This window comes from Dama dama, chromosome 33 (assembly GCF_033118175.1).
Source record: "Dama dama isolate Ldn47 chromosome 33, ASM3311817v1, whole genome shotgun sequence".
NCBI lineage: Eukaryota > Metazoa > Chordata > Mammalia > Artiodactyla > Cervidae > Dama > Dama dama.
This window is the reverse complement of record NC_083713.1, coordinates 42068096-42081700: the sequence shown is the minus strand read 5'-3', so window position 1 is coordinate 42081700 and position 13605 is coordinate 42068096. Positions and strand designations below refer to the sequence as shown.

Below are 13605 nucleotides of genomic sequence, written 5' to 3'. Positions count from 1 at the left end.
TGGCTTCGCTGTAAGATTTGGATGTGCTAGCCGGTGCTGTAAGTGGAAGACTTAGGCGGGTCAAATTGCCCAGTATTAACTCTAAGTTAGAATTGTTTTTAATTGATCACACAGTGTTATCTTTTTTGTTTGTTTAGCACAATAAAAGGGAATAGGCTTTTCAGTGGAATTTTCATTTTTATGGTTTTTTTTGGTTTCTGGAAAATGTTAGACTGTATAAGACCTCGAACAAAAAAGAAAATCAAGCAGTTCCATCAATCCAAATGAGCAGAAAGAAAGTCGATAGCTAACACAGTGCAAGACTTTATTTAGAAATATACAGTGAGCATGAAGGAGTGCTGGATCTAGAGGGTTTCCCCTTGAAACTCTGACTAGAAGAAACCTTTTTCATTCTTTTAAAAGTTCCCTTAATGAAAGAAATTAGAGCACTGTTGGATCTGTCATTTTGTAGAAGGGTCAAAGCATGGGTTTCCTTTCCTTTTTAATCTGTAAAGTGCAGACTCTTCCAGTGATTAAGTGTGTTGGCTTTCAGTTTTAGTGAGAAGTTTATTTGGAAGGGGAAAACTCAGGAAGAGAGTTGCACCAGGGTGGAATTAAACACTTGCCAAAGAATGAGGAGCAGGCATGAGGGTCATTGTGATGTTGAATGACTGAAGACTTCGACTAGTTCTTTTTTGTGGAGGGGATTAGTGGTTGAACAAATTTGCAAGTACAGCTTGCAATTTTGTCAGACACACAATGACATTTCTTTTCACAAGCTCTCTTGACTTTATACTATTTAAATATCCTCAGTTGTCTCTGAATTTTCCTCTTTGTAATTCCTGTTGGACAGTAACTTTTATGTTGTCAGTTTCCTAGGGTTTTTTGTGTGCTGTTTTTGAATTGTGGTACACAAATTGGTATGTTAATAAATTCCTTATGGTTTGTTTTTCCTTCTAGTTTAAAATAATTTCATAATCTAAACAGTTTCTTTTTATGATTGGATTATTATGTGATAAAAATCTCAACTTTTTTGTTTCCTTTCCTTTTTTTTTTTTTTTTTTTTTGCCTTTTAGGCTAAGAAATGGCATTTCAGAAGGCAGTGAAAGGGACTATTCTTGTTGGAGGAGGTGCTCTTGCCACTGTTCTAGGCCTCTCTCATTTTGCTCATTACAAAAGGAAGCAAGTAAGTAATTATCCATGTATTGATTATAATATGAAACTTAAGTCTGTTAAAGTACTGTATATGAAATGAGTGTAGGCTAATGGTATTGTTTAGAAATTACTATCTCAGCTTGATCTGAAAGACACTAATTTAGAATATTGCCTTAATGATCTTTGAGAACTATGTGTATCTCATTTTTTAAAAAGTAAATTTCTTTATCAGAAAGCATTATATTACTTAACCTCTGTTTTGGCTCTTCGGTTTTAAAAGACTGCTTCATTTCCGAGTGCCATGGTTTATTCACTTAGACTTTCTTTGTCTGATTCATCCAAATGTCTGGATACCTTCTATGTTCCTGCCAAGAGTTTCTTATTAGCCGGCAGACAGCTGAGAAAGGAAATGGGAAAAGAAAGAGCCTACACAAAAGACCCAAATCAAAATTTTGGGTTTATTTCTGAAAGGTTTAGTTACTTATGTAGCATTATTACTTATATTGGGTAAAATTTTTAGTGGGAGAAAGCTATGAAAATGGAATTGGCATGAAGTTTTCAAATAATTCAGAGTGTTGGTTTCTTTTATTTTTTTCCCCCTTTGCACTGCAGCTATGCCTTCCCATAGTTCAAGTTGATGCCAGGAAATAACTTTTGGTTTTGTTCTTTTCGAGATTGAAATACTAACTCAGTAATTAGTATTAATCTCCTGTCCCCTCTTCCCAACGTCATTAGGACTTTTTGTGATACCAGCTGGTTGGTTCATTCCAGATTCAAAGACGAAGGTGAAGGAATTTGGGACACTGTTTGCAGTTGGGCTATGAACTACTCACATCCTCCATTTTTGTGAGAACCTTTCAGCCCTGCCTGGGTTGTCTTGTTCTTGCTTCTGTTCCTTTGTGCTCCAGGGTGGTAGAGCCAGCCACGTTGCTTGGAGTCCCATGTCCTGAAAGGGAACTGCCATGTAAAAAACACATATTAGGAAGAATCAACTTGCTGGCTTGTATATTTTTTTTAAAAAAAAAGCTAAGTTTTAGTGCTGCCTCCAAAAGATGGACAGTATCGGATATAGCTTGTGCTGTTTCTTTCCATTCTTAACTGTGAGCACATTACTCTTTTTTTTTTTCCCTTTGAACTTTTTATTTTGTATTGGGGCATAGCTGATTAACAGTGTTATGATAGTTTGAGGTGAACAGGGAAGGGACTCAGCCATCCATATACATGTATCCATTCTCCCTTGAACCCCGCTCCCATCCAGGCTGGCACGTAACACTGCGCAGAGTTCCCTGGGAGCATATTACTATTAAGGTTTCCCTAAGTATACATGTGGCAGGTATTACTGACTTTCTATTGAAGCTCATTCTCACTCCTGAACACACTTGATGTACTATTCCTTTTAAAATGTTTCCTTGGTTCCTTAAAAATAAGTGTGAAAGATGATGTTGTTTCTGCTGAGGCTATTTTAGAAGTGCAGTTCTGTTTGGGACATGGACTTTAACAGATTAGATTTCGTCTGCCATCTTTACCAGTACACTCTGAAACGATACAGGAAAATGCCAGTGCCAAAGGTCCCGATATCTAATATGATGAGTTGTTGCTAAATTTGTACATGGTTCATGTCTCTTAACCATAGTAAGCATGTTCTATTTCAGAATTTATAACTTAACTTTGTACCCAGGGAATACTGTTTCAGAAATATATTTTGTTGTTGTTTGATTTCTCTTTTATTTCTCAATAGAATAAGCAGTTGATACTGCCTCCAGTCTATCAAATTAGGGGTTAATTTTAGTCAGGAAAATCAAGTCTAGCAAGGGTCTGTTGATTCCCAGACATTTTGTCATTTTCTCCTTCCTAAGTTAGACATCCTGACCACCCTAAATAGCCAGATGAAACAGATACCAGCAGTTTTGAGTCATCTACAATTTTAATCTGACAAGTTCTTTTGAGAAGAATCATCATAGGCAGATTCTGTCAATGACTTGCAGGAGACACCCGCCCAAGTGCATGTGTTCTTTTGTGGTGATTCTTGTCCCTTAAAGCCACTGCCATGAGCGTGTTTTTGGTAGCAGGTTTGGATGTGGCCATAGGGATTGGCAGAAAAAGAGAAAGGGCTATGAGTGGAGGGAAGACCAGCTCAGTTGAGCCATTGACATAAAATGACCACAGGCCTTAGCTGTCCTCTTTCAGAGAGTATCTGCCAATCAGAGCCATTCTAAGGAAAGAAAATTTCCTGACTTCATTAGTCAAGAAAAAGCTGTCCCTTGATGCCCCTTATTTGGCTACATTTTATAGAAGCTGTTGCCTTAAATATGACTAGGTATGCTCTTATTTTTCTAGAGAGCAATGCTTAAAAGTATTGGCTTAGTATGCTAACTATGGTGAAACGGATCGCCAGCCCAGGTGGGATGCACGAGACAAGTGCTCCGGCCTGGTGCGCTGGGAAGACCCAGAGGAATCGGGTGGGGAGGGAGGTGGGAGGGGGGATCGGGATTGGGAATACATGTAAATCCATGGCTGATTCATAGCAATGTATGACAAAACCCACTGGAAAAAAAAAAATAATAATAAAAATTAAAAAAAAATAAAATAAATAAAAATAAATAAATAAATAAATAAAAATAAGTATTAGATCAAGAATTGGAATTTTAAAACATTATCAACTAATTCATTACATGACAAATTATAAATGACCTAGAAACAAGCTCCTTGGCTATTAATCTACATAAAATTCATATTGTTCAAAACGGAAATATAGGTCCCAAGAAAGAGGAGAAGAACATATTGGTTAAGCACACACTTGGAACAAAGATACAACATTGCCTTGTAACAATCATGCCCTTTGTACCAAAGAGTTCCTAAAACACACTGAAAATTATCAACCCTGTTCAGGGTATATAGAGTTAGAAACTTTGATTCCAGAGACTCTAAATTCCATTTCAGATCTAGTTTAATAAAGCAATAAAAATAAAACATCAAGAAAAAATAAAATGGAAGGAAACCAGCCTGTATTGAATAATGCTTTGATTCTAGCAGGTTAGCCAATAAAAAAAAAAAAAGTATTGGCTTAAAAAAAAAAAAAAGTATTGGCTTGTGTTTTTTATGTCCCCCCCCCCCCCCCATTTTTATGAGATGATGCCAACCAATAAACCGTCCTCCTTTAATGATGAGTTAGTGTTGAAAGCCCAAGATACTGATGGCTGAGAAAGCAGTCGGTTGACTTTTAAGTTCAGGCACATTTTGCTGGCAGTCCTGCACTTGAAGCACTGCTTCCACTGGCCCCAAGCTGGGGCTCATTTGATATTCCTGGTACAAAACTTCCTTCCTAAAATACAGACAGAGGTTGTATTCTAAATACAAGTGGGCTGATTCTAAAAGGTGGTCAATTGTTTCAGCACCTTTGGTGATGGATGCTTTTGTGTTTTGGTGCCAGGTCAGCTCACAAAACTCTTTGAAGTTAGCTTCTATTTGCAAGGAAAAGAATAGAAGGAGAACTATTATATATACCTTTTTTTGATTAATTAAATGGAAAACAGTAAAATTCACTAAAATGTGATTCACTTCCCTTTTACTCAGTTGCTTGAATAAAAGCTGCTGTAGGTGAGGAAATAGAGATATTTGTGAAGACTGGCATTTTGGGGGGCAGGTTGGAGGTTATAGGTGATAGTAAGGATTTTTTTGTTCCACCCTACTTTGTGTGTGACTTTTCTTCATGCAAGCATATTATTAACACTTATGTTTTTCAGTAGTGAATAGTCTCCACTGTTGACTCAATTCAAGAGAATTTTTTTGTTCTTTTGAGATAAATAAGGTCACATTTGGAAAAGGTGGAGATCATGGCCTAGGGAAAGAACTGTGGTTGTTGTTGTTATTATATTTTGGAGCTGGCACACTAAATCTTCAATGCCAGTGAGAGAGCTGATGGGGGAAGAGAAGATGAATGGAATGTTGGCCTCTTTTGACTGTGTACACCTGCAGGGAAGGAGGTTTGTGGCCACAAATGGCATTCATACTCCAGGCTGCTTCCAGGGGTGCATGGAGGATTTTCTTCTTTTTTTAAAAAGATTGGCTGTTAGAGCAGTGATTTATTTATTTTTTGTTTGCACTGGGTAATCGCTGCTGCACGAGAGCTTTTCTCTAGTTGCCGTGAGCAGGGGCTCCTTTTGTTTCAGAGCACGGGCTCTAGGGTGCACGGGCTTCAGAGGCTGAGGCATGTGGACTCAGTTGCTCCTCAGCACCTGGTATCTTCCCGGACCAGAGATTGAACCCATGTCCCCTGCATTGGCAGGCAGATTCCTGTCCGCTGTACCACCAGGGAAGTCTGTAGGAGTTTTGTTGAGTGGTCTTAGGCTTACTCATTCCATTTCCCCTCTCATTTCCTCACCCACATGTAGGTTACCAAGTTTCCACAAACCTTCTTGATGTTTCTGTCTCCCCAGACTAGCCATATACAAGGAACAGGAGGCTGAGTATTGGCATATAAACACCCCCAGCACTGTCTTAAATCCCACTGGTATGTAGCAAGCAAACACCCCTGCACTGATGTGCAGATTTTCCAGAGCAAGGTATTTATCATTCGTTGTTTAGTATAAGGGGCTTCCCTGGTGGCTCAGCAGGTAAAGAATCTGCCTGCAATCCAGGAGACCCAGGTTCCGTCCCTGGGGGGAAGGTCATGGCAACCCACTCCAGTATTCTTGCCTGGAGAATTCCATGGACACAGGAGCCTGGTGGGCTACAGTCCATGGGGTTGCAAAGAGTTGGACATGACTGAGGGAGTTTAGTATGGGTCTGTTTAATAACAAACTTTACTTGGAAGGGACCTGAAAGCCATCCAGTCTTCTTCTCGGGAGAGTTTGCTCTTCTAGGGTTTCCTTGCTGTCTAGCGAAAGGTGAGTGTCACTTCATGGGACAGCTTCCTTTTCTAATTCCAAGCTGGAGGGAGAATGGACTTTATGAGCTTTAATGAGAATGGACTTTACCGTATGAGCTTAAGAGGTGGTAACTAAGAGGTAGCTTAAGAAGCAGTGTGGGGAGCCTTACAGTCAGGGCTGCAGGCGGGTTCCTCAGGCGATGGGAAGAATGGGGGCAAAGCTAGGGCAGGAATGCAGAGTTTTCACGGAGGGCTGCCTCGGACTTTTGTCTCTGCAGTAGAGACTGAGGGTCTTTTTCTGGAAAATTAAAAAATATTTGAATTCCACGTTTCTTTTATACCCTCTAGGGCCTAGCTGGAAACTGGTGTGACAGCGTGGGCTTCTTTTTCACCCCAGCGGTGTGGCTGATGTAACAAAGGTCTATTTCGGTCTGAGGGCGGCCCTCTCGCGTTCGCCGCGCTCGGGTGTTCCTTCCATGACCCTTTTTGGAGGTGTGAGGGCTTCCTGAGCTAGGTCTGAGGTGAAGCCTGAGAACCACAGACGGCTTTCTCAGAGCCCGGATGTGAACTTTTTTTCTGCACCACGCATAGGCAGGGAGTCTCTTTTCAGTGTGAGGAGTGATATTAGAATCCAGGAAATGAGAAATTCTCATTGATCATCAGCAAGAGATTCATCAGCAACAGAAAGGACAGGAACACAGTCCTGGGAACGTTTTTGCAGGCTGTCTGAGTCTGACTGCCAGCTCTGCTCCTGAAGAACTGAGTGACGATGGGCAATTTTCTTAAATTCTCTGGGCCAACCACCCCCCCACCCCCACTCCCACCATCTACAGGATGGGAGAAAACAGCGGTACTTTCCTCATAGGACTGTTGAAGACCATTAAAGCAAGGGAGAGTTCCTGAAATATAGTAAACTTGCCAAAAGTTTTAGCTGTTCCCAGGTGATTTGATTATAAAGTGTGGTTGTAGTTAGCAGGGAAGTTGCTCTCATCACTGGAGACCCTTGGGTTCAGGGACACCATGTTAAGACTTTGAGGTTTAGTAGCAAGTGGCATGACCTTCATCTGAGCTTGTAGAATGGGTGAAAACAGTCACACAAACACCCTTCTGTTTTCTCTCTTCCCTGATTCCTAATCTGACTATGAGCCAATATCAAGGTAGACAACCCCAATTATTGGCTTAAACTCTCTTCCTATTATAAGTAATAAATTCCGTGACGTTCCCATCGTTTTTTGTTGTTGTTTTTTTTTTTTGTATGTATGTATGTAAGCTTATGTCAGTTACAGCAGACTTGATTTATATGGTGATATGTTCCTAAAAAGTTACACAAAGGTAATATTTTTGATAAATTAATGAATATAAAATACAACACTATTTGTTATTCTATGGTGAAAAAATTTTAAAGCTCTGTTTTTTTGGTAAGGGGAGAATCAGGTTTTTTTGGGGATAAATCAGAATTTAGCTAGAAGGGAATGAAACTGGACTTATGTTTTCCCAAAGCTAATGATGTAGTGTGTGCGTGTATGCTAAGTCACTTCAGTCGTGTCTGACTCTTTGCGACCCCGTGGACTGTAGCCCGCCAGGCTTCTCTGTCCATGGGATTCTCCAGGCAAGAATACCAGAGTGGGATGTCATGCCCTCCTCCAAGGCATCTTCCCGACCCAGGGATCGAACCTGAGTCTCTTGTCTCCTGCATTGGCAGGTGGGTTCTTTACCACTAGCACCACCTGGGGAGCCCAATGATGTAGTAGTATTGGTTAATGACAGGAGCTTCATGCTTTGCAAAATAACCTCTCACTTTGTAAGAAATAGCAATTTCTTTAAATACTTTAAGTGAATTGCTAAAGGCTATAGTTTGCTTTGTTATGTGTGGTAATTAAGGGAACACGATAAAAATGATAGTGGTGATGTTAGTGAGCAGATAGTGTTAGGTGAGTTGAATTATAGGTAAACCTGTACCACCTTTGTAAGGAAAAATGCTTATGCTAATGATAGGCAGAGCAATGTATCAATAGTTAATGTATCAATAGTTAAAATCCATATGAATTTTGAGAACACTATTTTAATCTTAGTCTCTCCCTCTCAATACATTGCTTGTAAGAGATTCTATAGACCAATCTTTTGACTCTTAATACCAGTGATTCAGAATTCAAAAGATAAGATTGGGGCAACAGTAGAGAATGGAAAGATTATATCCAGTCGAAGTAAGATCTACTTTGGGGTTTATCTTAATAGATTCCCCAAATGAAATGATACTTAATTCCCTGAATGTGTCTTTATACAAGTATGGTTGGGTTTTGATGAGCGTGTTATTATGCACAGGTTATGAAAGTTTCCAAAACTCTAGTTTCTTTAAAAGGTAAGGATAATGTCTCTCAAAAATATACAAGCCAGTCTTCACAGGACCTAACATGTTAGCAGGTCTTTAGTATCCATTATACTTCTTTCTTTTCTCCCATATAGGGTATAAAAGTTTTGAAATAGACAGACCTAGCCTTGTTAGGAATAATAAGAAAGATACAACACCAGGTTTCTTTAAATAGCTGAGTTTTTGGTTGGCATAATGCTGCTTATATTCACTGCTGGCCAGAGAAACTGGTAGAGGTTAGAGAAACTTGAAGTTAAGATGAATGTCAGTCAAGAAGAAATCAAAATTATAAGCACAGTCAAAGTCATAAGCACACCAAATACTAGTAAGGATGTGGAGCAGAAAGAACTCTCATTTATTGTTGGTGGGAATGCAAAATGACACAGCCACTTTGTAACACCACAGTTGGGTGGTTTCTTACAAAAGTAAACGTATTCTCACCATATGATCCAGTAGTCACACTCATTGATATTTACCTAAAGAAGCTGAAAACTTATGTCCACAGAAAAACCTGTGCACAGATTCTTAATTGCCAAAACTTAGACACAGTTAAAATGGCCAACATTAGGTGAATGAATAAATGAACTGTGGTCCATCCAGACAGTGAAACATTATTCAGCACTAAAAAAGAGATGAGCTATCAAGCCATGAAAAGACATGGAGGGACCTTAATGCATATTACTCAGTGAAAGAAGCCAATCTGAAAGGGCTGCATACTGTATGACTCCAACTATATGACATTCCAGAAAAGGGGAAACTGTGGAGATAGTAAAAAGATCAGTGGTTGCCGTGGATGTGTGCAGGGAGGTGAGTAGGCTGATCACAGAGGATTTTTAGAGCAATGATGGATACATGTCATAACATATTCTCCAAAACCATAGAATGTTTAACACCAGAAGTGAACCCTTAAGTAAACTGCTAACTTTGGGTGATTATGCTGTATCACTGCAGGTTTATCTTGGGTAAAAATTGTGCCACTCCGGTGATTGATGTTGATCATGGGGGAGGCTCTACCTATGTGAGGGCAGGAGGTATATAGGAAATCTCTGGAATGTTCCTCAATTTTTCTATAAAACTAAAAGTACTCTAATTTTTTAAAAATTATACTTAAAATCATAAGCATACCATCTAGGACATGATGTCAATTGAGAAAATGTCAGTTGCAAAGATTCTACTTAAGCGTCACTTTTCAATAGTATCTTTGGTTGAATATAACTATCTTTTGCACGTGCTTAGTATCTTTAAGAATTTAACCTCAGTTGTAAACATACTTCTGTCTTCTAAGCTAAAGAGTATGTGGATTTGAAATCAGTTGAAATCTTCCTGAGCACTGATATAGCTGCAGTTATCACATGACTCATTGTCTTTATGCATACCAGAGGCAATTCTGCCTACCAGACTTGTTTGTTCTGAGTAAATAGTCCTCCATCTCCAGAGGCATTTTTTATAGGTTCATGAACAGCCTTTCTTTCTTTCTTTTTTTTTTTTTTAAATCTTACAGAGCGCTGTAATAGCAACTGTCCTTAAACAACCTTCATTTTTGTTGATTTTAATGTTTAGGTGGGAACTGTAGTGTTGGATGGGCTTCCCAGGTGGCGCAGTGGTAAAGAATCCACCTGCCAATGCAGGAGACACAAGGGACGCAAGTTGGATCCCTGGGGTTGGGAAGATCCCCTGGAGTAGGAAATGGCAACTGGCTCCAGTGTTCTTGCCTGAGAAATTCTTTATGAACAGAGAAGGCTGTTGGGTAGTGTTAGACACCGTATGAAGACTGTATATTTAAGAGGAGAAAGGACTAGTGGTTGAATAATAGGCTTCAGAGTTCACCTACCTGCTTAGAGAGCCATCAGCATCAGCATTACGTCAACCATGAAAGTAGAAATCTCTCTGCACCTTGGTTTGCTGGTGCTTCCCTAGTGGTTCCCCTGGTAGCTCAGCTGGTAAAGTGTCTGCCTGCAGTGTGGGAGACCTGGGTTCAATCCCTGGGTTGGGAAGATCTCCTGGAGAAGGAAATGGCAACCCACTCCAGTATTCTTGCCTGGAGAGTTCTGTGGACAGAGGAGCCTGGTGGGCTGCAGTCCATGGGGTTGCAAAGAACTGGACACAACTGAGGGACTACCTTTCACTTTCACTTTTCATGGTTTGCTGGGGCTTTCATTTGATTATCTGTCCTTTTAGAGCTTTATCTCTATGCACTCAAAGGACGTGAGTTTGAACAAACTCCAGGAGATGGTGAAGTACAGGGAAGCCTGGCATGCTGTGGTGCATGGGGCCGCAAAGAATCAGACACCACTTAGCAACTAAACAACAGCAACATCTCTATGGGTTATTTTTCTATAAATGGTGGGTCCTAACCTGTCAGAAGATGATTCTGAACAGACAAAATTTGGGAATTGTAAATATTGAGTTGCAGTGCTAAACGTATCTCATATCTGTGTGTTAAGCTAACTGGTATATTAAGCATCTCCCAAAGCTCAGTGGCTTATCACAGTGAAAATTTCTTTCTTGCTCACATTACACTTCAGAGTGGATAGGTGGGCAATTGTTTCCTGCAGTTATTCAGGGACCTGTATCCCTTTATTTTAGTGATTTTGCCATGTTGTATAGCTTTTTGACTCACTAGATCATTTCTGGCCAACTGTAAGGAAGGTGGGAAGGTAGTCCAGTAGTATTCTCAGGAAGAAGAGAAAGGTTTTGATAAGCATCCAGGCATTAAATCTGTGTCCTGACTTTAATTTCTAATCTAGTTTGACCAATGAGCTGTGTGGTTTTCTTTTTTCTTTTTGTTAGAGTTTTATCCTTAGCATTTATGTCCAAGACTGTATCATTTGTTTTCTTCTCTTGTTTAGAATCCTGTACATTCTGGATTCTAAATTCTAGACAAAAAGATTCCTGGAAGGACTCTTTTTCTCTTAAAAACACAAGCAAATATGTTGGGGCTGTGTCTGATATATCTAAAGTTTGATGAGGATTCTCAGTACACTATATTTTCCAGGAGGCCAGTTGAAACTATTCTTAACTCTGTATGGTTAACCGTTTCTCAGAGTCATGTTTCATTAAAGCACTGAATTTATGCAGACAGAGCTGGAAATGTTCTTTGAAGTGCATCCTATCATCGTCCTTTTAATTTTGGTTTTTATTTAACACTTAGCTCCCAAAGTGGGGCCATGGCGATATCTTTGAGTTATAACTCACATCAGGCCTTCGAGGAGCTTGTGATGCTATTTTGTTGCTGGCATGCAAAATCCGAGAGGTTAACTGTACTGGGGTAGGTCACACAGTGAGTCAACGACTGAGCTATGATTAGCGTTGACAGCTGGTGAGCTTCTAGGCTGTTGCTCACTGAGCGACGTTGACATTCATTTTGATTTGACTTTGCATTTCACTTTCAACTATTTATCCATTTTAAGGCCTCTTTAAGAAACTTTTTAGGAATATTGTGGGACTGAGGAAACTTTCTGTAAATGCTTTGGGAAAAGTCCACTAGCTCCCCTCTTCCCATTTTCCAGCTTAATAGTTAAATTGTGTTAATGCTAGGTAGGCCTCCTTTTGGTAGAGTTTGCAAATTAAGAACATAGACGCTTTAAGATATTAGGCAATGTTATGCAAAATAATTTTACTTGCTTTATTTCAAAATGTGTGATTTTTTTTAACAAAGGAGTTCTGAGATCCAATTATATGCTTGTGAGTCTAAACTAGAAAAGTTATAAATATGTATATATCTGATGAAATAATTCACAGAGAAATAGAAAGCATGCATCATAAATTATACCCCAAAGTATTTTGAACATATAATTAAAATGCAGCCAAGGGCCATCTGGATTGTGAAGCTTAGAAGCCGTCCTTTGGCTTCTTGGGTCAGCATTTGATTCACCTGAGAGGGGTAGGGGGACAGTGAGGCCCATTTTGGTTCTGTGTCCATTTCCAAATGTATGTGTCAGGGAAACGTTTAAGGAAAAATGCTGTTAGGTGGATCCTTGGGTGTCACTGCCCAGTGTGGCTGGCCCTGGGCAAAGCAGCTTCCCTCGGACTTCTGTTTCCTCCGGCTGCCATCAGCAGCTCCCTGCATTGCTAGTGCCAGTGAGACTGGTGATCTAGGGCCCTCAGTACCTCACACATGTAGGGAAAGATAACTAAGCAGAGATGAAGACAGGTGATTTGGAGTCCAACCTGAGATCGGATTCTGATTCTGTCAGTTACTTGCCCAAGGAATAACAAAACTCAGTTTCATCATTGGTCAGAGGATGCGCCCTGCTGTGTCATGGTGAGACCCAGGGGACCTGACTTACTAGTATGTGGGCTCACAGCAGCTCTTCGTCCCTCCCTGCTCTCAGGCTCCCTCTCCAGATCCTTTTATCCTCAGTAGCTATTGCAACTGAAGAGCAATATCAAGTTTGCGTGTGTGTGCAAGCGTGCATGCGCGTGTGCTAAGTCACTTCAGTCGTGTCTGACCCTGCAACCCTGTGGACCATAGCCCGCCAGGCTTCTCTGTCCATTAAATTCTTCAGGCAAGAATACTGGAATGGGTTGCCATGCCCTCCTCCAGGGGATCTTCCCCACCCAAGGATTGAACCCATGTCTCTTAAGTCTCCTGCATTGACAGGCAGGTGCTTTATCACTAGCGCCACCTGGGAAACCCAATATCAAGTTTGGACACCTCTGAACACATATTCTGTGTCTTTAAAGTACTTAACTGGTAAAACATATCCCTCAGACCTCAGATCATGTAGTGATGTGATTTTATTTGAAGTAGATTCAGACAGAGCCAAAGGGTATTTTCCCTGCTTTTCAGCTATAAAAAAAGTGTTGTAATTTAATGATTTGGCTGGGTTGTAATTGGTATTAAAATAACTTCTCTGTGATTTCTCAAAGGAATCACAGCCACTTAAAGTGGAGATAGCATCTTCAAGGTGAGCCATAGCTCTTTTCTCAGTGCCTACCCGCCCCCCCCCCGTCGAAAGATGGACTTGTCTTATTTTCTCTTATGGTCCCCAGTGGAGATGAGGGGCCACCCATTAGCCACTCTTCCTATAGAGTAGTCATGAATCCCTCACCCAGTTTGTTTACATTGAGAAATGTGAGCAACATCATTGTTTAGAATCACAAAGTGATTCAGGAGGTGAAAGGTCATTAAGACATCTTGAGATTTACTCTAAGGAGATGCTTATTGCATTTCCTTTCCAGGAATATAAAAATATAATATTTTTCAGTGACAACAAAACATGAAGCAATTCCC

General features: G+C 40.2%; 1 protein-coding gene across 3 annotated transcripts in view; it reads left to right on the top strand.

Moving 5' to 3' along the window:
• Positions 1-13605, top strand: part of GPD2 (glycerol-3-phosphate dehydrogenase 2) — a 144262-nt gene that overhangs the window by 32099 nt on the left and 98558 nt on the right. For all 3 annotated transcript variants that reach the window (XM_061135799.1, XM_061135796.1, XM_061135797.1), the window contains one exon: positions 1056-1165. In XM_061135799.1, the coding sequence (XP_060991782.1) occupies positions 1064-1165 (102 nt within the window). In that variant the 5' untranslated portion in view covers positions 1056-1063. The remainder of the gene's footprint in view (positions 1-1055; positions 1166-13605) is intronic.